This window comes from Aethalodelphis obliquidens, unplaced genomic scaffold (genome assembly GCF_003676395.1).
Source record: "Aethalodelphis obliquidens isolate GAN/ISIS:26980383/991018 unplaced genomic scaffold, ASM367639v1 scaffold83, whole genome shotgun sequence".
Lineage (NCBI taxonomy): Eukaryota > Metazoa > Chordata > Mammalia > Artiodactyla > Delphinidae > Aethalodelphis > Aethalodelphis obliquidens.
The window spans coordinates 2990775-3016799 of NW_020838027.1; the positions used below are offsets into that span (position 1 = coordinate 2990775).

Here is a 26025-nt window from a genome sequence, read left to right on the forward strand (position 1 = left end):
CAAGATACTTGACCTCTCTGTGTTTCAGAAGCCCCATCTGTAAAAGGGGGTTGATAATAGTAGTTTCTATTCAGGGAGTAGTGGGAGGATTAAGTAATATAGTAAAGTGATTAGAACCATTTGGCTGTGAGGTGTTTGAGCAGCGATCTGAGTCTTCCCCACGTCCGTGTGTCCAGAGTTAGTACGGAGTAGCCGTCAGTGGTCAGCGTTGCGAGACAGCAGAGAGAAGTCGAGGTCCTAGTAATCGTCTCTCAAAATCACCAACTGTTGGCTTTTTCTTTTAAAGATTAAACACCTCCGCAGCCTCCCACTCCAGTCCCTTGGGGCTTCTGTCAATGGGATTGGAGTTTGAGACACGCTTTGCATTCCTCTCCCTGTTTCCTGCCACCCACGCCCAGAGCCTAGAGGGCAGCAGAGTGGAGATGCCCCGTGCATGCCCACGATGGGCAGGGAGGGAGAGTCCCTCCACACTCCTGCCTCTGCTCACACCAGCCACCCCTCCTCTCGACGCTTCCGAAGCCTTCCTCCCCTCCCAGCCTCTACCCCTCTAGCCCGCCTCACGAAGCCTTCCTGGGGCGGTGCTCCAGACGACACCCCCCCCTTCTGAATTTCTGTAATAACGTCTGTGTTTGCTATGGTGACTTAATGTGCCCGTTCACCCACTTTATCTTCACGCAGTGAGGTGGGCATGGCACTCACCACTCCCCCCTTCCCCACCCATCTTTCAGCAACCGTGGAACTGAGTCTGGAAGAACTAAGCCATTTGCCAAAGTGACACAGTCTGGAGTTTAATCCAAGCTTCTGCCTCGGGCTCTCGGCTCTTTCTATTAATAATTGACGTCCTCACAACACCCGTTGTCTGTCTCACGCTTTGGGTACTTGGCACACGTGGGCTGGTGTTGAGAGCTGTCTTTCCATGCACGTGTGTTGGTAGCTGCCTTTCAGAAGCTCCTTGAGGGCAGGGACTGAATGACATTTCTCTGTATCCCTGGGGCCTGGCAGGCATCACGTATCAATACACAGCTGTGTCTCCCCTACATTTTCGTTAAGTAATCAAGCCCCGCCCCTGGCTGTCATTCCCTGGCCTCTACCCGGTCCCTCCAGCTACGTTTGGACAGAGTTGAGTTTTCAGGTGACCAGAGGAGGGACGGTAAGACGTCAGAAACAGGAATCGGAAAGAGGGAGGGGTCTCCTGGGCACGGGTGGGTTGGGTGGGCTCCCCGAGGAGGGAGCTCCTCTTACTTCTTGAAGTTCTTCAGGGGCAGGACATTGCCGTTGGCATCGAGCAGGGGTGCCCTGACCTCACTCCTCAGCGTGAGCTTCCCCACCTCTCTCAGCTCCTTCACTGTCCTGAGAATCACCTGCTGCCTCCTCTGTGCGTCCAGAAAGAGAGGAGCACAGGAGATGAAGGTCAGAAAGCTGTTTTGACCCATCCAGGACGGAGGGGGCACCAGGGGCTCTGCCGGGGGTGGCGGTGGGCCCTGGAATCCGTCAACCAGTGCCAGACGTTGCTGTCATAGGGCCTGTCAGGCCTGGCGGGGAAGGTGGCCGGCAGACGTCCCACATGCAGCCACGTGTGGAAGCCCCAGGTGTGCTGGGCCGCATCCTTCTGGGGCAGGCCAGTCGATGATGCACCTTGGCCTTCATTTCCACGCAGGGTGGCAGCTTCAGGGCCAGCTGGTGGTAGGCTTGCCAGGTGAGGCCGGGCAGCTCTGAGGACTCCCTGGGGAGGACGAACTCGTGTTGAGCCCACGTGTGGGGCGTCGGGAGGGTCTCATGGGCGTGGACCATCTAGGGAGAGACAAGGGAGCCTGGGAGCCCTCTGCCTCTCCTCGGCTGGAGCGGACAAGCTGCCCGCGGTCTCCAGACCCAGATTCTCATCGGGACCGGGTGGCCAGGGGCAGGGGGGTTGGGACAGGACGGGACGTTTTCTCGGTTCTTGCCTAGAGCGCGTGGCCGCTTGGTATGATTTGCACGCATCCTCATAGACTGTCCTCTGTCCATCTATCAGGTTGTGTTTTCCCAGGCTCTTTCCTCAGCTGACATTTTCTCTTTCCTCACTCTGCCTTCACCATCCCCCCATCCTGGGGCCCCCGTTCCTGCCTGGGGTCTGGCGCTCCTCTCCAGGCACACTGGACCTGAGGTAGTGTGAGGGAAAACGCCCCTTCCAAGCAGAGTGCAGAAGGGAAACCATTCTCCAGGGAATGGGGCTGGAGCTTTTCTGCCCCGCCCCTCCGGTCCCCCGCTGCTCTGTCATTGGTGCATCCCCCTCGTGTAGGAAGCATCCAGATGTGGGTTCCTTTCCTTTCTGGCGCCCCTCCACCCCCCGTGAAATAAACAGTGGCAGATAAATACTTGACACTTTGCGAAATACTTATCCTCCTCTCATTTAACCCTCACACCTTGCGAGTAAGCGTTCTTGTTGCATCTCAAAGATGCAAGAAGCAAGGCACGTGAGGGTGAATAACTTGCCCACGGCACAGAGTGAGGGCAGCAGAGCCGGCACAGAGTCTGTGCCACTCAGGACACCAGGCTCCTCCAGATGCCTCTGCGTCCCACTAGGACTTTTCTTTTCCTTTCTTGTTTTTTTTTTTTTTTTTTTTGTGGTACGCGGGCCTCCCACTGTTGTGGCCTCTCCCGTTGCGGAGCACAGGCTCCGGACGCGCAGGCTCGGCGGCCATGGCTCACGGGCCCAGCCGCTCCGCGGCACGTGGGATCTTCCCAGACCGGGGCACGAACCCGTGTCCCCTGCATCGGCAGGCGGACTCCCAACCACTGCGCCACCAGGGAAGCCGCTAGGACTTTTCTGATCCCCAAAACTCACCTGTTGCTTGGGCCCAGTCCCCTTAGTCATGTCTACACGCACACCGCAGGGGTGGGTCTGGATGTCATAACCAGACATTTCCTCTCCTCTGCCCTGAGCTCCGTGTTCACAGGGTCATAGGACAAGGGTTCACGGGCCCGGAGGGGAGAAAGCATGGCCCACCCCAGGGCGGGCAGGGGGCAGGCGGGGGGTGGGGCTGGGGACAGCCCCTCACCCAGTGTGGTACAGAAAGGCAGCTGCAGAGATGCGGCCCCGCCCACCGCCTTCAGGAAAGGTTCTCTGATGCGGGCGGGTCACGCTGCCCCCTGGGCGATCTCTGCCGGTTGCTGGCCATTTTCCTGGTCTTCCCTGCAGGAGGGGCAGCTTTGTAGGGAAGACCTTCTTGCCAGCATTGTTTGCTGCTGGGGTTGCTATGGTGATGCTTCCTGGGTGGAGACGCAGGGAGGAGGCCCTTACCTCTCCCTGCGAGGGCTCACCAGTCCCTCGGGCCCTGGCTGCCTTTCAGGTGAGGCAGGTGGGGAATAGGGCTCGTAACAGGAGCTGCTTCGAGGTGGGAGGCAGAAAAGCAGGGCGGGCTGGCTCCCAGGCCTCCGGTTGGGGGTGGAGGTGGTCATGAGGCGCCTGTAACTGGGCCCATCCTTCCCTAATGTTGGTGGGCGCGTGCCCCTGGGTAGGCCTTTCTTCAGGGAGCCCTGGAAGGCCTAAGTGACCCAGCAGGTTCAGAGGTCCCCCAAAGAGGCTGGCTGTGCAGGCCTGGCACTGGGAAAACTGCCAATTGACTGCTGAGCTGGGAGGACGTGCCAGGGCGGAGGAGGGAGGTGACCGGGCCACAGCCCTTTGCACTCTCCTTCCAGGGCTCCGTGTTGGCTTCAAGCCTTGCATCTTCCCTGTCACAACCATTTTCATCGTCACCCACTTTCCTTCCCAAGCCCCCTCACACCGTAGGGACCAGACACCAGCGCGCCACAGACCAGCATGTGCCCCTGGGCTTTATTGAGTAGGTAGTTACAGTAGTGTTTTGGAGCTGGGGGCTGTGCACGCGGTCAGCTGGGGCCCAGGGCGGCTCTCTGCAAAGCTGGGTTCTCTGCAAAGCTGCGGCACCAGCGCAGACAGGCAGGCAGACAGGCCAGCCGGCCTCCGCCTCCTAACTCGTCTCTCTGGCATGATCAGGGACCTTATCAGAGAAACGTCTCTCGGGCACATCTGGGCACCCACTCTGCTCCAGGTGCCTCCCTGCCCCCGCCCCACTCTTGACCCATAATAAGAGACCCTTTCACCAGGATTTCTTTTTGCAGGAAAGCTGACTTGGAAACGTGGGCAGGTGGGAGGCAGTGGCAGTAGGAGGGATCCTGGCAGGCTGACTCACGTATCGGGGCACCTACAGTGAGGAACCCTTGAGGGAGGGACCTGGGAGGAACTGTGCACTGCAGCCCTTCCTACTGCAGGAACCAAAAGCAAGTAACAGAAGCGAACTGAACCTCCTGGTTATCGTGACCCCCTTCTGGCAGTCTCTAGATAATGATCTAAGGAGATAGGTTTACGTTTATAATTAGAGGATAATTAGGAACATATACACCATTTACAAGGGCCACCCTGCCCGCAGCAGGGAAGGTGGGGGGTGGCTGGGCACAGGCACAAACAGTCGGGGGCGGGGGGGGGCTCCTCATCTCTCTTCACCCTTGTTTTTGCTGTTCCCACCCGCAGCTCCTAGTAGGGAGGGAGGAATCAGATTCTCTTGGGGAGTGGGTGGCACGGAGACTGGTCACCAGGACCTCGCGGCTTGCAGAAGGCCCAGTGGCGGCTCTGGCGTGACGCCTGCCTTGGCGTCACCAGGCCAGGTGGGCTGGAGGAGCAGACGGCCCCCACCTGCTGTCCTGGCGCAGAGCGCCCGGAGAGCCGCCGGCTTGAGCGGTGCGGTCCTGTCTCTACCGCAGCTCGGGGATGAACTGAGCCCAGCCGACGTCGTCGGAGCCCAGCAGGTCCTCCTCCAGGCCGGGGAAGCTGATGTCCAGCAGTATCTTGCTGAGGCTGTCATTCATCGTGTCCAGGACCAAGCCTTCTGTTAGAGAACGGTTGGCCGAGAGGCCGGCAACCTGCGGCTCGGAGGAGCCTGGCTTGGGGACCTCCATATCTGAGGAGGGACAGCCGCTGAAGGGGTCAGCAGTGATGTCAAAGGGCTCGGAATTGAGGAGCTCTCGGGGGGAGTCAAAGAGGGGGACGCTTTTCAGCGGGGTGGCGCTGAGATCCGCCAGCTCCAGCGAGTCCGGCAGGGGCCCAAAGGCACCCTGGGGGGTTCGTACGGGGCTGAAATCGAGCCCCCCAACTTTGGCCGGGGGTGTGAGCCTCCAGGATTCGGGGGTCACGGGGAGGGCAGATTTGCTCGGGGTGGAGGAGATGGGCAGCATCTCCTTGATGGGTGTCTTGAAAGGCCCGCCCTCCTCCTGGGAGGAGCCAAGCTGGGAGGCAGGCTGCGAGGACCCTGCTGTGGCTCGACGGGAAGTCCCGGGGCCCTCGGAGAAGAGCAGCTCCGGCTCGTCCAGACAGGGGGGCAGGAGGTGCTGTTTCCTTCGAGACCGGCTCATCTCCCTCCTCTCCCTGCGTTTGATGACAAGCAGGTCAGAGACGCAGCGGGCTGGGGACTTGGGCCCGCTGTAGGACTTCTTGGGCCTGGGGATGGGGGAGTGGGACGAATCCTCCCAGGAGGGGGACGATTCCTCCTTGACAGATGGGCAGGGCGAGGGCCACTCTTCCAGGGGCGGGCTCTCGACTTTGATGGGTCTCCCTAAGTGTGGCGTTTCCTCCCCAGGCTGCACTTCTTCCTCCTTGATGGACTGGACTGGAAGCAGAGGAGACAGCCCTTCTCCAAGGAGGAGCTTCTCCTCTTTCACTGGTCCTGCCGTGGGCAGAGGGGCAACGCCCTCGTCCGCGAGCAGCACCTGGAAGGGAAGCAGGTTAAGGTGAAAGCCAGGTCTGGAGATTCAACCAGGCAGCGGGTGGGACACAAGTTCATGACTAAGACAAGTGACATGCGGGTACTCATCCTCTTTTGTCTTTCTAAAGTCTTCAAGACTATTAGACATGAGACTAGATGATGAAGGTGGTAGTTCAATTCTGGGGGTAAAAGACAGAGCGTTTCCTGGGCTTCCCTGGTGGCGCAGTGGTTAAGAATCCGCCTGCCAATGCAGGGGACACGGGTTCGAGCCCTGGTCCGGGAGGATCCCACATGCCGCGGAGCAACTAAGCCCGTGTGCCAGAACTCCTGAAGCCCTGGCGCCTAGAGCCCGTGCTCTGCAACAAGAGAAGCCACCACAATGAGAGGCCCGCGCACCGCAGTGAAGAGTAGCCCCCGCTCGCCGCAACTAGAGAAAGCCCACGCACAGCAGCAAAGACCCAACGCAGCCAAAAATAAATAAGTTAAATAAATAATAATAAAATTAAAAAAAAAAAAGACAGCGTTTCCTGTGGTGCTGGCATAATTAGTATCCATCTGAGAGAAAATAAATGGCTGTTTCATACCATATACAAAGACTTAAACAGAAGAATTAAAACCACACAAATCCTGAAAGAGAATCTAGGAAACTACATGTACAATCTGAGGGGCGGGGGGTGAACTTCTTAACCAAGACTGGAAACCCAGAGGCTGTAAAAGAGAAGAGAGACATACTTGACTCCATAAAAATGTAAAATCGGGGCTTCCCCGGTGGCGCAGTGGTTGACAGTCCGCCTGCCGATACAGGGGACGTGGGTTCGTGCCCCGGTCCGGGAGAATCTCACATGCCGCGGAGCGGCTGGGCCCGTGAGCCATGGCCGCTGAGCCTGCGCGTCCGGAGCCTGTGCTCCGCAACGGGAGAGGCCACAACAGTGAGAGGCCCGCGTACAGAAAAAAAAAAAAATCTTAAAAGACAGGTTAATATTTTAATAACAAAGAAATCACAAATTATTAGCAAAACCCTATAGGAAGATGGGCCATGTCCATAAATAATCGTCTCACAGTGAAAAATTCCCAGTGACCAAACGCAGTGAGCAGGTGCTGACTTACCGATAAGCAAAGGATGATAGAATGAAACAAGGAGCTCTCCTTCATACACCACAGAGGGGCAAATATTAAAAAGACTGATAACACCCATGGCTGGCAAACATAGGTCTTGTTGGTGGATGTGTGAATTATCACAGATTTTTCTGGAAGCCAATCTTGCAATATTTAATAAACTTTAAAATAACTGTTCACTCAGCAATCTCATGTCTGGTTCTCCCACAGAAATAAAAACACTAGTAAGAAAGATACTTGCAAAGATATTTATTGCAATGTTCGCCATAGGGCAAAAAGACCTAGAAACATAATGTGCCCGTGAAAGCGGAATGGTCGGAAAACGTACAGCAGAGCCACACCATGGAATATTATGTAGCCATTAAAAAACAATGCAGGGCTTCCCTGGTGGTGCAGTGGTTAAGAATCCGCCTGACAATGCAGGGGACGCGGGTTCAAGCCCTGGTCTGGGAAGATCCCACATGCCGCGGAACAACTAAGTCCATGCCGCGGAACAACTAAGTCCATGCGCCACAACTACTGAGCCTGTGCTCTAGAGCCTGCAAGCCACAACTACTGAGCCGGTGTACTACAACTACTGAAGCCCACGCACCTAGAGCCCGAGCTCCGCAACAAGAGAAGCCACCACTGTGAGAAGCCCACGCACCGCAACGAAGAGTAGCCCCTGCTCGCCGCAACTAGAGAAAGCCCGCGTGCAGCAACAAAGACCCAATGCAGCCAAAAATAAATAAATAAAATAAATAAATTAAAAAAAAAATGCATTAGGGAGTTCCCTGGTGGTCCAGTGGTTGAGACTCTGCGCTTCCACTGCAGGGGGCACGGGTTCTATCCCTGGTTGGGGAACTGAGATCCCACATGCTGCCTGCCACGGCCAAAAAATAAAATTAAAAAACAAAAAAACCCCTCAAAAAAGTAAAAAACAAAAAACAATAAATTAAAGTGATGCCAAGTGACTTGGGAGAATTTCCCTGGGGCAGAAAGTGTGTGTAGGGCCTCCCTGGTGGCATAGTGGTTAAGAATCCGCCTGACAATGCAGGGGATACAGGTTCGAGCCCTGGTCCGGGAAGATCCCACGTGCCGCGGAGCAACTAAGCCTGTGCGCCACAACTACTGAGTCTGAGCTCTAGAGCCCGTGGGCCACAACTACTGAAGCCCGCGCGCCTAGAGCCCGTGCTCTGCAACAAGAGAAGCCACTGCAATGAGAAGCCCGCGCACCACAACGAAGAGTAGCCCCCGTTCGCCGCAACTAGAGAAAGCCTGCACACAGCAGCAAAGACAACACAGCCAAAAATAAATTAAAAAAAAAAAAAGTGTAATACGATCCCATTTTCAACGCTGTGTGTGGTGTGTGCGTGTATAACATGGCTGTGGCGATCGGTGTATGCAGAGTATACTAAGAGCATGAACAAGTGGGAGAAAGCATGCTAAACTGTCAACATGGCTTATCACGGGGAGCAGGGGCGACATGGGTGAAGGTGAGGCGAGGGGAAGCAAAAAGAAGAAAAGGAGATGGAAAAGACTGCATTGAAACGAAAACAGTGTACATGCTACAACCACAGGAATGCATTTATGTAAAATTATCTATGCTCGTAGGTATACTTTTATGTATATTAAAATGATACATATATATATTTTTTGCGTTATGCGGGCCTCTCACTGTTGTGGCCTCTCCTGGTGCGGAGCACAGGCTCCAGACGCGCAGGCTCAGTGGCCATGGCTCACGGGCCCAGCCGCTCCGCGGCATGTGGGATCTTCCCGGACCGGGGCACGAACCCGTGTCCCCTGCATCGGCAGGCGGACTCTCAACCACTGCGCCACCAAGGAAGCCCTAAAATGATATTTTTTAAATTAAAAAAACAAAAGCAAAAACAGGGACTTCCCTGGTGGTCTAGTGGTTAAGGCTCCATGCTTCCGCTGCAGGGGGCAGGCGTCTGATCCCTGGTCCGGCAACTAAGATCCCGCATGCTGTGTGGTACGGCCAAAAAAACCCCAAAACCAAAAAACCAAAAACAACAGAACAAAACGAAAACAAAAAACAAGAGCAAACCCAAGGCTCTTTATCTGGAGCCCCCGCTACCTCCATCTCAGAGAAAGGGGCACAGGGGCCCTTCCTGTACTTGTTACAGGCCAGCTCCTGCTCGCAAATCCTTCTCTGCATCACGGCACGGTCCTCACTCACTGTCCTCAGCCCTCGAGGCTAGACCACTGATGCTCAACCAGGAGCAACTCCCCCCAGGGGACATCTGACAACACCTGGAGACATTTTAATTATCACACCAGGCGGTGCCCCCGACATCTAGTGGGGAGAGACTAGGGATGCTGCTAACACCCTTCAGTGCACAGGGCAGCACCCCTCCACCCCCAACAAAGAATTATCCAGCCCTAAATGTCAGCTGTATGGAGGCTGAGAAACCCAGAGCTAGACTGGCCCATCACTAGACCATGGTTACTGGGGGCCTCCAGGGCATGCCCATTATAAAGCCCTCTCCAGGGACCTCCCTGGCGGTCCAGTGGTTGAGTCTTCGCGCTTCCAGCTTCCAGTGCAGCGGGTGAGGGTTCGATCCCTGGTCGGGGAGCTAAGATCCCTCAGGCTGCGTGGTGCAGCCAAAAATAAATAAATAAAAATTTAAAAAAGAAAAAATAAAGGCCCTCTCCACACCTGCTTGCTGCCCAAATCTACTTTGTAAAACCTCCTTCCCTGTGAACTCCTCCTGAACTGTCCCAGTCCATCTGTTATAATCACCCTTGTCTGAGCTCTTGTAAACTCATCAGGCATGGGTGGGCCCTCCAACATCCCTTACGTCCTACGGGAGGTTCCTTGTTAGCTCTTATGATGCTGTTGCACTTTCCTATGCGCCGGTGCCTTGTCCCAACTAGACGTATAAGCTTCTCAAGGGACACTTGGCAGAATCTCTAATTGACTGGACTCTCTGCTCAGAGAGAACCCGAGGCACTGACCTTGGGGGCGATGCGGACTCGCTTGCTGTGGCGGGCGAGCTCTGAGCTCATGAGTGAGGCTGCCAGGGGCAACGGCACCTTGACCGAGGGCTGCAGCACCAGGGACTGGTTCACTGGGAACTGGATGGGCACCAGGTACGAGCTGACCCGCGGCAGCAGAGGTTTCATCTTCCGCCCTGGGGGGGACCGGGAGGGGTCAGGAGCAGGACCCAGGGACAGGCCCCTTCCAGGCTACGGGATCTTTGCTCTCCTTCCCTGGGCTGGGACCCCCGAGTCTGCTCCCTACAGGTGCGCCCCCCGGGACCAGGCTCCCCCATACTAACGTGCGCCCAGGGGGAGTTCGGTTTTGATGGCCACGTTCCGGCGGAGCTCAGGGTTGGGTCGTTTCTGCTGCTGTTTGGGGCAGAGAGGGGGAGAAAGAGACCAGGTCAGAGACGCAGGGGGACGAGGCAGGCGACCCCACCAGCTGCTCCGGTACCGGGCATGGAGCGAACCGACCGCCTGGCCCTGGGCAGGTGGTGGCACAGACACACGGCAGTGGGCGGTCCTACCACCTCATCCAGGTGTCCTCACCCCCGGGATGCAAAGCACGGAGCTCTATGAGGGGCAGAGAAAAGCCAGGTAGAGAAGTGAGAGCAAAGACGGCCGCCCTCCAGGCCCGTGCCATGCACCGTGGTCACCATCTTGCAGGGAGACTATGGCGGGTTCTCCTGCCACGCGCTGCGCTGCTTGGGGCACCGTGATGAGCCCACGGGAGCAGAAGGAGGTGGAGGTCACGTGTCCTGAACACCCAGCAGCTCAGGTGCCCTGCGTTCAGGGCTGGCAGGCACACAGCCACAGGCTCCCTTTCCTGCTAATGTCTTGTCCCTGTCACCGAAGCCATGCTGAGCGTGGAAAGGAGGCAAGGCCGAGCCCCGAGCGGGAGGGAAAGAATCTTACTGATTCCAAGTGCTCGGGCGATTGTGGAGACCCTGGGTCCAGTGGCTGGTGGTGGTCAGGCATCGTGGGAGAGAAACAAGACGGAGTTACCACCAGTGCAGTCAAGCTGACCAGACCGGGTAAACCTATTCCTGGTGGACGCCGAGGGCCACCCTTAACAACGGTCCCTCCCGGGAGGACGAGGGCAGCTAGCGGTGCCCTTGTGGGCGCTCTGAAACGCCAAAGCAGTCGCTTCTGATGAGAGATTCAGGGGGCTTCGCTTCTGCTCTCCGGCCTAAAGAAGGGCTTTTTAAAAACCAGGTTTCCCAGACTTCCTCTGTAAGAATCACCTGAGATTCTTGCTAAAAACACATATTCCTGGGCCCATCCCAGGCCTACTGAGTCAGAAGCCCCAAGAGAGGGGCCCAGGAGGCTGTATTTTAACAAGTGTTCCAGGCAGTTCTTATCACAGGGCAACACTGCCCCAGGAGGTCCCGTGTTTGGATCAGAGAGTCCTCTCTGTGGCCTGGTCTAGCAGAGAAGTGTGCCATCCCTTACGGGCTGGCTGGCCTTTAACTCTACCCTGATCGGATGAGCTCGTCCCAAGAGGACCTCTTTCCTTCCGCGATGGATCTCATGACCTCCAACACTGGCCTATTTGGATGCCTACCTTAAACACCTGGTCCAGCGTCAAGTAGCGATTGGCACTGGGGTGGATGGTCCAGAAGGAGACCTTGCCGTTGGCTGACGTCTCGCGGACAAACATGTCGTGGAGGGAGAGGTTGTGGCGGATGGAATTCTGAAAGTAGAGGATGCCACTCATCAGCTACTTTGGCTTTGCAAACACCACCGCCGACGTCCCCCAAGGAAATCAGGCCCAGGCCTTGTGTCCTCGTAACCGTGCCTATTGGCAGCTCCTGTGACACTCCGCGTGGCGGAGCTGGCAACCGGAGCCATCAACCCGTCTGCCCAGTAGGGACAGAGACTGGGGCCATTCCTGAGGGGGCGATAAAGCAGAGACCTGGACAGCTGTCAGGGGCTGGGAAAGAGGAGTGAGGCTGTGGGTGGCAACCAGTAGCCAGAGAGGCGAGTGAAGAAATTACGATGCCAGGGAGCTCCCTGGGGGCCTAGTGGTTAGGATTCTGGGCTTTCACTACTGTGGCCCGGGTTCAATCCCTGGTCGGGGAACTGAGATCCCACAAGCCACGTGGCGTGGCCAAAAAAAAGAAAAATTATGCTGCTGGGGAATTCAGTTGAGGTGAGTGTGAGGTTAACTGTCCTGCTGTGGGGAAAAAAATACAAAAGCCCGCTGGCCTGGGACAGAGCATCTGTTGGGGCACCTACGCTGCGGCTCTGAGTCCCGTGTGAGCTATGGCTCCCAGGCATCTGTGTTCCCGTGAGCGGGAGGAAAAGATCCCCGCCTTCTGGAGAAGAAATGTGACTTTATAGAAGGTGAATCTTTGGATCGTGAGGCCTACAGATTTTTTTTTTCATTAATATATTTTCACGAAGCTACTTAGTCACTCCAGCTGCTGTTCAGTGTAGCACAGAAGTGGGCTCTGTGCTGTACTGGAGTCTCCATCAACCCAGGGTAGCGACAGGTGACGTGGTTACAGGGCTGTTAGTGATGCTTTTGTCTGGATTCGGCAGGATCGAGTCCCAATCCAAAAGATATGGTTGTTGAAGGTTCTAGCATCCTTGGCACTTAACTGCTCCCTCTGCACCTGACACGGACCACTGCCCTTCCGCGTAGACAAACTGTTGGGCCGGACTGACCTTGACTGTGGCTGTTACAGGACACGGTACCTTCCAGCCTGGCTTGGCGATGTGCTTGAAGTAGGGGAAGTGGTCCTCGATCCACGTGTAGATGTCTTTCAGGGTCATGCGCTTCCTCTCCGTACTGTTGATGGCAAACTGTATCATGGCCATGTAAGAGTAGGGTGGCCGCTCAGACACGGAGTCCGGCCAGGTTGCCGATGCTCCCAGGGGCCCCTCAACCTGAGCGTTCTGAGAAGCCAAAGGGAAAGAGAAAAGGCGATGACACGGAGAGTTCACAAGACCTCGCCCGCCCCACCCCACCCCAAAGAACATCCCCTAGAGAAACATTTTATCCCATAGAATTGTACTGGAAACAAATCACCTGAGACCACTATTCCATGGAATAAAATTTTAGAGTTAGGGAGAATCTTAGAGGTGATCTAATCCAGTCTCCAAACATAGAACCACTTCTCTGTCGTCAGTCATTTTTTTGAAGATATTGCCCAATAATAATTAGAAGTCCAGTCTTTGTCAGTTGAAACCTCTCAGGAAAGTCTGGGTACATGTTATGACTCTTAAAGCATCAACTGTATGTTAAAACTACACCCATTTTTCAGACCTGAGCGTCGAGGGACTTAGGTCTTAGTCTGATTTCTACTCCTGATGTGATGTGAATAAACCCACCTCCTTTCAATGTTTGTACAAGAGAAATATTCCCAAGGGTATGGGACAGACAAATGTCAGCAGGGCACACATCTGGCTAAGTCGCAGGCAAAGATCTGATCATCCAGGTTTTAGAAAATTGAGCTATAACTTTGTAAAGTACACAAGTTCTAAGTGAACAGCTCAGTTTTCACCTATGTACACATCCACGTAAATCTTCCCTTTTAAAAACTGTTGAGTGAAGTAAGTCAGAAAGAGAAAAATAAATACCGTATGCTAACACATATATATGGAATCTAAAAAAAAAAGGGTTCTGAAGAACCTAGGGGCAGGACAGGAATAAAGACGCAGACGTAGAGAATGGACTTGAGGACACGGGGAGGGGGAAGGGGAAGCTGGGATGAAGTGAGAGAGTGGCGTGGACATATATACACTACCAAACGTAAAACAGATAGCTAGTGGGAAGCAGCCGTGTAGCACAGGGAGATCAGCTCAGTGCTCTGTGACCCCCTAGAGGGGTGGAATAGGGAGGGTGGGAGGGAGGGAGACGCAAGAAGGAGGAGATATGGGGATATACGTATATGTATAGCTGATTCACTTTGTTATAAAGCAGAAACTAACACATCATTGTAAAGCAACTGTACTCCAATAAAGATGTTAAAAAAATAAAAATTATTTAAGGAAAAAATAAAAAGATAAAAAAACAAATATTGTTGAATGATGGATTAAAGGGTACATACAAAGGGCAACCATGAAGAACAAACCCAGGCTACACAAATGGGTCAAATCAATTTTGATTGCTGGAGAGGTATTTAAAATTCACAACTAACTCATTTTATTTGCTATTAAGTTATCTTCTAATAAAACAATCTTGTTAAAAATGCTGTATTCCTTTCATACTGTTGGGATACCTCTTGAAAGTTCAAGTGGCTTTCCAAACTGAGACCTCTTCATTATTTCCTGAATACTTACTCAATACCTACTAAGGGCACAGTACTAAACCCCGTGCTGACGGGGTACAGAGCGAGCCACAGGAGTCTGCCCTCAAGGAAATTTCACAGATAGGAGCGAGGGAGGTGCGGGGCGGGGGGCGGGGGGGGAAGATCCCAGGTAGAAAGGGAGCTCCAAATTATATAGAGTCACACTAAGTGAGTGCTAATATCAGAACTTGGAAATTCTACTCCACAGGCCGCTTGATTTCCCGTCTTAGAAATTCCCTGCACCGGCTCTGACTGCCCTAGTGAGTGACGGGACAGCTCACCTTAGCCTGACTCCGCTCCAGGTGACGATTCTCCTTCTCCTCCGCCTCTTGCTTGATGCTGCAGGAGCCCAGCCCATCGGAGGTCATCTTTCCAAGCCACTGGATGTTTGTCAAGCTGTTGTCTAGCGTGCAGCCGGCTGCCTCGCCGCCAGCTACGGGGGAAACAACCCAAGACGCCGCTTAGCTGCCTGATCCCGAGCCCAGCAGGCCCGGTGAAGGTGGCAGTTAGGGATCACCTCTGCCCTGAGGGACAGGGAACACATCCCGGGTACTCCGCCCCATTAGGATGTCGGGAGAAATTCAGGAGCACGGTTCAAGTTGCATTTCAGTCTGAGCCACACTGAGCCTTAGAGCTCAGTCAAGGCGACCTTATAAAAGCATGACTGAGCATCTCAACAAGGAAAGTCACTTTTCCTCCTTATGCTTTCTCCTTCATTAAGATGGAGAAAGATTCCTATTTCCTTATGTGGTCAATGCAGGGGATAACTAGAAACGATAAACAAATCCTTTTCCAATGTAAAGAAGGGAGTAGAAATGCTAAATTACATTGCAACCCCTTTGACAGTGCCCAAAGGATCCGGGTCAAGGTTTTAGGATGAAGAAAGGCAAGACTTTCCCCCGGTTCGGGCAGACGCCTGTGTGTCCTAAGCGTCAATGTGGCGGACTGCAGTCCTCACCACCAGAGAGGGAAGGCTAGCTCCCCAGCCCTCTGCCTTACAGACCACATACCACAGTTCTCCCATCTCTGCCCTGGAAGGGCTCCAGCTGGTCTAGGAAGATTCACATCCTTGGATGCAGACTTTGGTCCCAGGGCCTCGGTGATCACTTCTGTCCTCTTGGGATCATTGCTGGCTTGGCCTTGAGGCTGGGGTCCTGGAGGGCGAGTGGGGGCTCCGCCGCAGCTAATGAGGATGAATTTATTGGGCCCACTGCTGCCACTCTCCTTTCCTTTGGCAGTCAGCGCTGTGATGATGCTCTGGACATTGGCATTCTTGGGCACGGCCACCACTTGCGTGTTGGGCATGGTCGGGTGGTTAATCATCTTGATCCCGGCTGGAAACTTGCAGGGGTTGGACTCGGCCACCTCCTTGGAGGCCTGCGGTTGAGCAGGCTCTTGTTGGGCAGGGGCCCTCTTAGGCTCCTCTTCTGATGTGTCACCTGGGGCATTCTGAACAGGAAGGGGCAGCTTCCGTCTTTTGAGAATCAATGGCCGACGGGGGCTGGTTTTCATTATGAATCTGTGCTTTCACTCTCCATTGAGAATGACAAGCATGGACCCTGGAAAGCACAAGGGGCAGCAGGAGGTCAGAGGTTTATTAGGCTGAGAAGGAGGTTCTGTTAGGGAGGGGTCTTCCTCATCACATGACCAGGAGCATAAGCCCACAGGCCCAGGTGAATACTCCTTGGGGCTCTGTAAAGACCACAGACAATAAGGAGATGAGTTCTACTGACAAAAGTTAAAACTGAAGCAAACAGAAGAAATTCAAAGGGGGAAAGTGGGATTAGGTTGGCTGTAGGTCAACATAGTCAAAGCTCTAGGAGCTTAAGAATGTTTTGGGAATTCCCTGGCGGTCCAGTGGTTAGGACTTGTTGCTTTCACTGCCGAGGGTGAGGGTTCAATCCCTGGTCAGGGAACTAAGATGCCACATGCCACATGCCACGCGGTGTGGCCAAAAAAGAATGTTTAGCTACAGAAATAAATAGGGAAGCTACAAAAATGTGGAAATGTCTCTTATTTCCTACTGTAACACAGATCCCTTGCAGTGACTATTGGGACGGGAATGATGGAATAGGACATCCTGACAAGACTCGGATCCCATAATCCATTCTAGCGTAGACCACATATTTTTTATACCAACTTACTTTATAAATTAAAGGATCTGAGCCCACAAAATCAGAGGAAAAAGGCAGATTGTACCATTATTGTCACACCACTGAAGAAATCATCTTCCAGCTCACAAGACCTCAGATAAGGGGGAAACTGCTCTACTCAAGGCCCAGGGTAATGCTAAGGGGTGACATCATTTCACAGGCTATTATCCTTGCCTTTCTTAAAAAAAAAAATACATTTTTCTTTTACAGTTTGCAAACTATTTATATAGTGACATTTTAGTACTTGCATGTGCTTATTCATATTTTGACTTTCTAAGCATGTGACTGTATCGCTTAATTTCTCTTCCAGAACCAAGACTGTTATCCCTGTCTTCTGACTAACAGACTGTGCTATCTTCAGTGTGCTAAGGTGGTTTTGTAGTGTTAAGGAAAACTGTTTTATCTTTTAAAAGTTGTGTTTTTTGATTTTAACAGATCTGTGGAATACTCTACCATTGTGTAAAGTTGTGAAATTCTAGTGAGAGGTACTCTGAGCGACAGAGGAATGCGCTGTCCCTTTTTTAGGAGATCTGCCTTCTCCCTAAAACTGACTGTCACACTCGCCTGACATTTGCCATCTGCTTAGAATCCACAGACCCTCTCCACTCTGCCTCCTTTTCCTGTATATCTAGGTTTCCTCTACCTTCAAATCTCAGTTTTACTTCCACCTCCTATCTCTTCCGGCCTCCCTCCCTCCACCCATCAACCAGTAGATACTAGTAGTCGCTCCCCACCCGCAAAAGATAACTTCCTGGTCTAAAGCTTAATTTTCCCTTCTACTCTGACCAGCCTCTTGCTACCACTGCCAACACTTTCTAGCCCGGAGACTTCCGGAGCGGCTCCCGGGACTCACCCACATCCAGACCAGGGCTAGGCTGCGAGGGTCTCCGGAACCCGGAGGAGGGTCCTGGGAAAGGGCGGAGTGGAGGCCTAGAGGTGAGAGCAACGGGGTTCAGGGGAGTGTGCGAGCAGGTCGGCCTCGGCTCCCAGCGCAGTAAGCTCAGAGGGACCCCAGCCGCCGTCTGCCAGAGCAAGCGGGCCGCCCCTCCTCCCGGGGGAAGGCCGGGGGCGCTCAGCGGGAGAGGTGAGGAGGGCCGGGAGGCTGGATGCAGCAGCGCCGCGCACCGTCGCCAGCCCCGTCCGGAGCCAGCTCTCCGCGTACTCCCGGCCCCGGCCTCTCGCACGCCGCCCACTCACCTCGCTTGCACCGCCGGACACGCCGGCTCCGGGCGGCTCCGCGCTGCTCCCACCGGCAGGCCGGGTAGCGACCCCGGCTGCGGGGCGGGGAATCCCGGGATCCCGGGAGGGAGGGGGGGGTCCCGGGCCGGGGCCGGGGCCGGGGGTGGGGTCCCGCTCTGAGGCTTTCAGTTTGTTCCGCTGTTTGAAATTGGCGCCGGCGGAGCGTTGAGGTCACGTGACGGGCGTGGCCAATCAGCGCCGGCCCTGTCTCCGCGTTCAGCCGGGACGCCGCCGGCGGCGGCGGGCGGGTGGGCCCTGCCTGGCTGTTGAGGCGGGCGGGGCGGCGGCGGGAAGGGCCGGTGAGACAGCCCGACCGGGCGATTGAGGCGGACGGAACGGCTGGCGAGGCAGCCCAGCCGGGCGGGTGAGGCGGGCGGAACGGCTGGCGAGGCAGCCCAGCCGGGCGGGTGAGGCGGGCGGAACGGCGGCCTCGTTGGGCGGGTGAGGCGGGCGGAGCAGCGTGCGAGCCGGGCGGGCTGGTCTGCGGCGGGTGAGGCAGACAGAGCGGCGTGCGGGCCTGGCGGGCGGGCGGGCGGGTGAGGCGGACGAGGCGGGCGGCTCGTGGGGAGAGCGCAGGAGGGCGGCGGGGCGCGGGGGACCCCAGGGACAGTGGGGACCCCGGGCCGCCCCGCCCGGCTGCGATGCGCCCGCCGCCCCGGGCTCTTCCCCCCTCGCTGGGGGCACTGTCCTCCGTTGACCTCCGACCAGCGACCGTCGCGGGCCCGCGGGCCCCCGAGCGGCCTGAGGGCTCCTGGAGCGCAGTTACGACCTCGTTCAGGTTCCCTCCTGAAAAATTATTCGCACACGGTGAACCCCGCCTCCACCCTGAATCTTCGAGTTTTGATCTCCTCCCGCCCCCCGCAGTCTTTTCTTTGTAGTAAAGGACTTTATCTACTAACTTAGTTAACACGTTTAGTTGAGCACCTACCGTGTGCCGGGCCGCGCTGGGATGCAGTGGAAGACGGGGTCTTTCTTCTGCTCTTACGGTCTGATGGGAGCAGATTCGCAGCGAATTGCTTATTTAATCAAGTGGAGAATTACAGCTGCGAAGTGATAACTTAGAGCTCAGGGATAACTTTTGAGTATGTAAATAAGGGGATCTTGCCTTATGGTAGGTGAGAGAGGCATTTCATTAATCTGGCTGCGTTGGGGCATTTTCTCTAGCTGGGGCGAGCAAAGGCTACGGAGTCTCCGGTTCGGTGCGGGAGCTTCTCATTGCCGTGGCTTCTCTTTTTGCGGAGCGCGGGCTCTAGGCGCATGGCCTCAGCAGTAGTGGCTTGCGGTCTCTAGAGCCAGGCTCGGTAGTTGTGGCACACGGGCTTATAGCTGTTCCGCGGCATGTGGGCTCTTCCCGGACCAGGGCTCGAACCCGTGTCCGCTGCACTGGCAGACGGATTCTTAACCACTGCGCCACCAGGGAATTCCCAAGAGAAAGGCATTTCTGATGAACTAAAGCTTCGTCTGAGATCTGAGGCCTTTATGCAAACACGGGAGGGAGACCCTCCAAGCCAAGGGAATGAGGTGTGCAGGGCCAAGCCGCAGGAGGAAGCGTGGGCGGCACAAAGGCTGAAGAATATCTGAGGGATTTGAGCTAAGAGACCTGCACTGGAGGGTGTGTGAGATGAAGCTGGAACCAGAGCCACAGGACCTCAGCCACCACTAGGAGTTTGGTCCTTACCCAAAACTCAAAAATTTTAAGCAGGAGTGTGAGTCAAGATCAGATTTGCAATTTAAAAAGGTCCCCCTGCAGGGGGTGCCAGAGGTTAGGGTAGACCAGTTAGGCTATTGCATTACCCCTGGGTCAGAACTGTTGGGACTTGAAGGGTGGTGGAGAGAGAGGGAAAGAGGGGTAGGGTAAGATTATTATTTTTCACAAAGGATATCAAATTTTGAGTTGAATAAGTCTCAAAAATTGCCACTGATTCTGATCCCACATTTAATACTGAACTGTCGCTAAAACCCACAAATCTGTTTTTCCCCCCAAAGTATAATTGACATAACACATTATGTTAGTATCAGATGTACAACATAATGATTACCTATTTACACCTCAAAATGATCACAGTAAGTCTAGTTACCATCTGTCACCATACAGAGTGACAAAAACCTTTTTTTTCTTGTGATGAGAACTTTTAAGATTCTCTTGGCAACTTTCAAATTTGAAATACAATATTGACTATAGTGACCACACTGTACATTACATCCCATGACGTATTTATTTCACAACTGGAAGTTTGTACCTCTTGACTCCCTTCATCCATTTTGCGACCTCCCCCCAACTGCCCTCCTCGAGAGAGGGTATTTTTTTTTTGTTTGTGTTTTTGTTTTGCCGTATGCGGGCCTCTCACTGTTGTGGCCTCTCCCGTTGCGGAGCACAGGCTCCGGACGCGCAGGCTCAGCGGCCATGGCTCACGGGCCCAGCCACTCCGCGGCATGTGGGATCTTCCCGGACCGGGGCACGAACCCGTGTCCCCTGCATCGGCAGGCGGCTCTCAACCACTGCGCCACCAGGGAAGCCCAAGAGAGGGGTATTTTTGAAGACATGTTTAAGAGATAGGATTGACAGGGCTTGATGTTGGGTTGGATGGTAGAGGGAAAAGGTAAATGTCAAGGTTTTTGGTGGCATAGCTGGATGAATGATGATACCATTTCCTGAGCAAGGGCCCTGGAAGATGATCACTTTTACGGAGGGGGGTGCAGGGGAAACGAGCATGAATTCGGGTGTAAATGCTTTGAGTTTGAGGTGCATTTGAGACATCTAGTTGCTATCGCGTAGGCAGTGGAATGTTTGGGTCCTGAGTGTGGAGAATTCTAAGCCAAATATAGAAATGCTTGACTCGTGTACTTCCAGGTGGTTATTGACATGTCAGCAGACGATTGCCTGGGAAAGGCGTGTGGAGTGAGGAAGGCTCCAAAGCCCAGCCAGAGGGAGAGGCCACAGTAGCAAAAGGGACTGACCTCTAGTTACAGCAGAAAGGAAGAGGATGGATGCAGATGTACTGAGGTTTGTGAGCTCGCCTTCTGGAAGATGAGAGTGTTTCCTTTGATGGCTCCTGTGTTCTTTGTGAAGTAGGAAGTAAGGCGGTTGGTTTGGAGAGAAGAAGAGTTCCGAAGTTTTAAGACAGTGGGAAAGTTTTAAGATAACCTTTGTGGAAAATGAGTTGATCAAGGACACAGTAGGACTGCTGAACAATGTGGTGTCCCCAAGAGGCTGGGGACTTTGAGCAAGGCGTGAACTTTGGCACTTCTCCCTGGAGCGGTTGTTACCACTGTCATCTCCCCGCTGGGCTCCTGCAAGAGCCTCCCAACTCGCTTCTCTGCCTCCTTTCTCTGTCCCCCCTCTTCCCAACCCACCTTTCCTACAAAGCACCTAGAGCTATCTTTGAAAAGTATAAATCGGACTGTGTTACTTCCCTGTCCAGAGCCCTGCGGTGACTTCGTCTTGCACTAAGCATAATTCAGCCCAGTCCTTACCCTTGCCTTAACCCTGTGTCACGTGAACTGGCTTCACCTCCTACCACTCTCCAGTTCAGCCATGCTGACCCTACTGCTTCTTGAACAAGTCAGACACATTCCCATCTTGTGGTCTTTGCACTTAACTGTTCTCTCAGTCTGGAACATTCTTTCTCACATCTTTCTCTTGTCTGCTTGTTCTCCTTTCTTCATTCAGGTCTTTGCTCAAATATCATTTTTCAGATAGGCCTTCCCCGACCACCCTGTCTGAAGTAGCACTGGGTCAGCTCAACCCCTTACACTGCTTCACTTTTCTCTGTACCTCTAATCACTTCCCAACTAGATGTAAGCGCCATGAGGTCAGGGATTTAATTTTGTAATCTGCTATATATTTCTAGCACCCGTAACGGTGCCCAAAACACAGTGGGCACTCAGTAAATATTTGCTGAATGAATGAATGAACAAATGGATGTATTCATTACCTGTGTTCTCCCTAAAATGTTTGTTCCTTGAGGGTAGAGACCTCGTCCTGATTTCTCTTTACATGTATCTCCACTGCCCAGTGACATAAATCAGAGTATGTTGCTTTGCTGCTGTTGACTGAATGAAGGAATCACGCTGTATAACGGAACCAGTCTGCCCTGCTGTGCCTCTCCCTCCAGCATGCCGGCACCACCCGTTTACCTCTCGACTCAAACTTCCGTCCCACCAACCCACTGACAGAACCCTTATTAAAACTGATCTGGGGGCTAGACCCACTGGACGCGTTCTCAGACTTGTTATTCCTTTGTGGGTCCTGTTGGCCCTGCCTCTGCCTCCCGCCTCCCACCTCTGCTGACACTGCCCAGGTTACGGCTTCATCGGTTCTCAGGCAACACAGTTACCTTCTCACTGGTCCCCCTGCTTCCGGGGCACTTGATCTCGCCTTTCACACTGTTGCCTGGATGACCTGTCTAAAAGACAAAAGCAAACAAAAACCAAGCATGGCACCTAGGAGACAACTGAAAATTTCAACCCTGAATATTTGATATTTACTATTTAAGGAATTTACACATATAAATATATATTAATGTATATTATATAAATATGTATATTTATATATGTTAGTTGTGTTACTAGGAATGATATCATGACTGGGAACATAGTATTTTCAAAATAATAAAGGGGTAGGGGAAGTGGATGGGGTGTGGATGGGATGTGATCGGTTGTGGGTTGATGGTTGTAGCTGGGTGATGGGCACGTGGGAGCTCATTATATTATTAACTATTTTTTTGTATGTTCGAAATTACCTGGGGTAAAAGTTAAAAAAAAAAATCCAAGTCTGGTCATATCCGTCCGCTGGAAAATCTTCAGTGACTACTTAGGCCAAAGTCCAAACTCAGATGGTCCGCCTGGTTTTCTGCCCTGAGCCTGACACCACGTCGCTCCTCAGGTCTTGCCTTTTGTCTTTTCATGCCTGTGTCCAGCTCCGTGGAGGCTGAGTGCCTGGATTCGCAGTGCTCCTTCCTGTCTCTGCCCTGGTGTGTGCTGCTGCTCAGCCTGGAACGCCCCCCCCAACTCCCCATTCTTTGGCTTTTCCTAGCCCTTCTATACCTAGATCAGGTCACCCTCTCCAGAAGGCCTCCCCTGGGGGGAGTGCAAGGGAGCACTGCTCTCATTATTGTAATTGTCCGTCTCCCTCTGTTAGCCTCTCAGCTCTTTGAAGACAGGGGCAGTCTGTGTCTCTACAAGTGCTTGGCACCCAGTAAACGATCATGGGATAAGTGGTTGGTTATTCATCTTTAAACTCCCAACACCCAGCATGGTGCTTAACACGTGCTCGATAAGTGTTCATTGAACGAACGTTGTTGAGTGTGAAACTACTGTGTATTGCCTTGGTGGTGTAGGTGTAGGAAGCTGGTGTAGGTGTACCACCCCACAGTCTTGGGGTAGGGCTGCTGGCTGCTAGCAGAATCGGCTGGCAGAGTGTGAGGAAGAGCTGGGGAATCAGCAGATTGTTTTCTCCCAGCTTTTGTTTCTTCTCCACAGGCATGGGTTGGAGGTGGAGTCTCTCCCTGGACCTGACCACAACCAGCACCATGCAGTTACTAACTGCTCTACCCTCACCTATTGATGCCTCCCAGGAAAAAACGCCGCCAAATTTCCCAGAAACCCCAGCTGCTATTCTGCCAACAACCACTGGAGGGCCCCAAACACTGCTATGGGTCTCCCCAGCTTCCTATCACCCACACTAGACAGGTGCCCAGCAAGCCCCTTGACGACAGCACCATCACTTCCTGGGTAGGCCATGGGATTCTTGCCTTGACTTTTCCTCTGCCAGGCTTCTCACGCTGCCATGTGGAGACTCGTGGGCGCAGGGACAAGGAGGTGGTGTACTCCTTCTGTCTGTCCTCACCCTTGTTCTATGGTTTATCTTTTTTCCTGAGTTCAGACTGAGGCGTGGGTTGATTGGAATTGGAGTCTTTCCCGCGCCCCACATTCCTCTGTAAGAGTTCAGTATAAAAGTTTCACTATCCAGTAGCTGGGTGAGAAAGCCAGAGAAATGTCAGAACGAGTAAAAAATGAGATTGTTCCCTGAGCTTCCCGTGAGACGTGGAGTTTTTAGCTAAGTACTCTATTTACTGTTCAAATGACCAAACGTTGAAGAAGAATCCTCAGAAATGGCATATGTTCTATTTTGACAGTTTAAAATCCCTGGGAAGAGAACACAGCTACCGCATGTCAGGGAAGTAGTGTAGCAAAAGAGCCAGACAAAAGCCTAAGAGAGCTTAGTAAGTGTGCTTTGCCCACGATTGCTGGGGAGAACCAGAGCCCTGGCTTCAGGACTGGGGAAGAAACATACATGTTAGAACCCTGTTGATGAGGAGGAATGAACATGTGAACATGTATCGAGTCCTCACTGTGTGCCACGCCCCCTGCTATTTGCTTTCCGTGCCTGATCTCACTCCCTGTTCTTCAGCCCTTCGTCCTTCACTGGGGCCTTCTTGGTGCCAGGTGCTCTGCTAGGGCTGGGGATCCATGGTGAATAAGACTGCTGGGCCCGCTCTCAGAGTCGAAACATAGACAGTTAAGCGTGTTGCAGCCGTATGGTATGATGAAGCGAAAGAGGCATTGTCCCCGTTCGTGCACAGGAGGGAACTGAAAGCCAGGGAGATTGAGTAACTTGCCCAAAGCCCGTATCCCTTGGATGCTGGTATCCAAATAGACAGCTGCTTTTGTTTTGTGTCCATTGCTTTTATGGGCCCCCATTTAGGATTCTGGTCATGGGATGCAGTTTCCTTAGGTTTGTATTTGGTAGTTGGCGCTCTTCACTTTTTTTTTTTTTTCTTTTGGAATCCTTAGGTATCACCTCAGTTTGATACAACAACAGAAAGCTGGTTCCCGGTCAACAGGAAACGTCATTGCCGAGACCAGGCAAGGCGTTCAGGTCGACAGTCTACCAGCTCCAGGTTTCCACACCTAACATTTGAGAGTCCACAGTCTTCTGCCAGTTCAGCCAGACCTGGGATCCCCCTAATCAGGGACTGTCCCGGTCAACCAGAAAAGGACATTTCTGGAAGGCCCTTGGTTCCCATGCTCAGCCCCCAAAGCTGCGGGGAGCTGTCAGCACATGCACTTCAGAACTTCCCTTATGTGTTCATTCCACCGGATATCCAGAGCCCAGAGTCCTCAGGGCAGGGAGGGCCCATTCCCTCGGTGCAGAGGGAAAACAGCCTTCCCAGCTGCTCCCTTCACACAAGCACGCCCAAGAGCCCAGAGCCCGGGCCTGTTCTGGTTAAAGACACTCCTGAGGAGAAGTACGGGATAAAGGTCACATGGAGGAGGCGACGACACCTGTTCACTTACCTCAGGGAGAGGGGGAAGCTGAGCAGAAACCAGTTCCTTGTGAAAAACTGACTGGGTTTCTCGGACATCCGTGGTCTCAAGAAATTGATTGCTGGAGTCAAAAGGGAATTGAATTCCCAGATTTGCTTTTTAAAATATCTTGTGTCATAAACAGTTTTAGTGTCATAAACAGTTCACTTTGTATTTTCCTTGTATTAGCTGTTTAAAATTTTTAAATATCTTGTAACTGTTTAAAAAGTCTGTAAATAAATGGCTGCAGAAAGTTTTTAGAGAACCCTGCTTCTGTCACTAATGCAGCAGTACTGCCCCCTCTACAAATGGTCTTTCTTAATTGTTCCCTTTAACCACTGCTTATTCATCCTTTTAAACACTTCATTCAAACTAATTCATTCCACATGTCTGAGTACCGACTCAGTGACCACTTCCTCTGTGACCAGATGCATGGAAAAACTCGAAGCAAACTGTGACTTTTTGTAGTTGAGCTGCTGTCTCTGCAATCTTGGCTCATCTGCTGAGAGGGCTGGATGAAGAAAGGGCAGCAAGCCTGTTTTAATGAGTCAGTGGGACCAAGGGAGATAAAGGGGACATAGGTTACTTAGGGTTACTATGTTTTGAATTTTTGTTTCCAACTGTAGTAATCTGTAAATATTAAATAGGGTGGGAAAACGATTTCTTGTAACTGTTTAAAATGTATGTAAATAAATATATAATCTTTTCAAATACTACTTTTTATTGGAATTCATGTAGAAGGACTGCCTGGTCAACAAAATATCTCAATTTTCCTTCCACCCATACAAGTAGCATCTCATTCAACTCCATTCCGTCAGCCTTCAGAACCTAGTCTGTGTCAGGTCCAGCCCGAGCTAGACAAGCAGGGATTATTTTAAAGATGGGGATTTGAAACACAGATAACCGTGTTCGGGGTCACGCAGTGAGTGGAGGCTGACCAGAGAAAGCAGTGCTCGGCTCTCCTAGCTTGTGCCAAATTTTCTGCCTTTTAGAGGCTCAAAACCAGTGTGGGGACAACTTTGGCCTCGGAATGGAACGCCACAAAGTCAACACCCGATGAGTTTTGACGGGATGTTCTGTAGGGACTGTAATGCTGCATATAAGTTGGGGACAAGATTTACTGGATCCGACAGCGGATCTCTTTATGGGATACTGATGCTCGAAGACGGCCGGTAG

At 53.0% G+C, this 26025-nt stretch overlaps 3 protein-coding genes across 12 annotated transcripts; 1 reads left to right on the forward strand and 2 right to left on the reverse strand.

Annotated features, from left to right (window-relative positions):
- Positions 1-1238: 1238 nt before the first annotated feature.
- On the reverse strand, positions 1239-3158 carry TEX52 (testis expressed 52). The gene is given in 5 exon segments (XM_027093392.1): positions 1239-1471; positions 1474-1617; positions 1620-1791; positions 3088-3119; positions 3122-3158. Coding segments are annotated over 5 exon segments (618 nt in total).
- Positions 3159-3787: 629 nt separating this feature from the next.
- FOXM1 (forkhead box M1) lies at positions 3788-17669 on the reverse strand. 3 transcript variants are annotated; one of them, XM_027093368.1, is made up of 10 exons: positions 17500-17669; positions 17156-17232; positions 15160-15708; positions 14431-14582; positions 12525-12755; positions 11419-11547; positions 10770-10814; positions 10154-10223; positions 9831-10006; positions 3788-5760 (listed from the first exon to the last, which is right to left on the reverse strand). In XM_027093368.1, the coding sequence occupies exons 3-10, from the start codon at positions 15659-15661 to the stop codon at positions 4750-4752; spliced, it is 2316 nt and encodes a 771-aa protein (XP_026949169.1). In that variant the 5' UTR covers positions 15662-15708; positions 17156-17232; positions 17500-17669; the 3' UTR covers positions 3788-4749. The 3 variants fall into 3 exon arrangements, with proteins under 3 accessions (XP_026949169.1, XP_026949171.1, XP_026949170.1); XM_027093370.1 differs by having other exon boundaries at positions 12555-12755; positions 17500-17663; XM_027093369.1 differs by lacking the exon at positions 17156-17232.
- RHNO1 (RAD9-HUS1-RAD1 interacting nuclear orphan 1) lies at positions 17127-25562 on the forward strand. Of its 8 annotated transcripts, none has more exons than XM_027093374.1 (4): positions 17221-17238; positions 20393-20545; positions 23023-23274; positions 24337-25562. In XM_027093374.1, the coding sequence occupies exons 3-4, from the start codon at positions 23107-23109 to the stop codon at positions 24889-24891; spliced, it is 723 nt and encodes a 240-aa protein (XP_026949175.1). In that variant the 5' UTR covers positions 17221-17238; positions 20393-20545; positions 23023-23106; the 3' UTR covers positions 24892-25562. The 8 variants fall into 8 exon arrangements, with proteins under 8 accessions (XP_026949176.1, XP_026949175.1, XP_026949181.1 ...); XM_027093373.1 differs by lacking the exon at positions 17221-17238 and adding an exon at positions 17888-17905; XM_027093372.1 differs by lacking the exon at positions 17221-17238 and adding an exon at positions 17922-17948.
- Positions 25563-26025: the final 463 nt, after the last annotated feature.

Excerpts from the sequence above, each read along its gene's own strand:
- RHNO1 (XM_027093375.1), top strand. The coding sequence starts at position 23,107 with ATGCCTCCCAGGAAAAAACGCCGCCAAATTTCCCAGAAACCCCAGCTG. Across the intron at positions 23,275-24,336 it reads ACAGCACCATCACTTCCTGG|GTATCACCTCAGTTTGATAC; the intron begins GTAGGCCATGGG and ends TGGAATCCTTAG.
- FOXM1 (XM_027093369.1), bottom strand. The coding sequence starts at position 15,661 with ATGAAAACCAGCCCCCGTCGGCCATTGATTCTCAAAAGACGGAAGCTG. Across the intron at positions 10,224-10,769 it reads CGCCCGAGCACTTGGAATCA|CAGCAGAAACGACCCAACCC; the intron begins GTAAGATTCTTT and ends TGCCCCAAACAG. Across the intron at positions 10,007-10,153 it reads CGAACTCCCCCTGGGCGCAC|GGCGGAAGATGAAACCTCTG; the intron begins GTTAGTATGGGG and ends GGTCCCCCCCAG.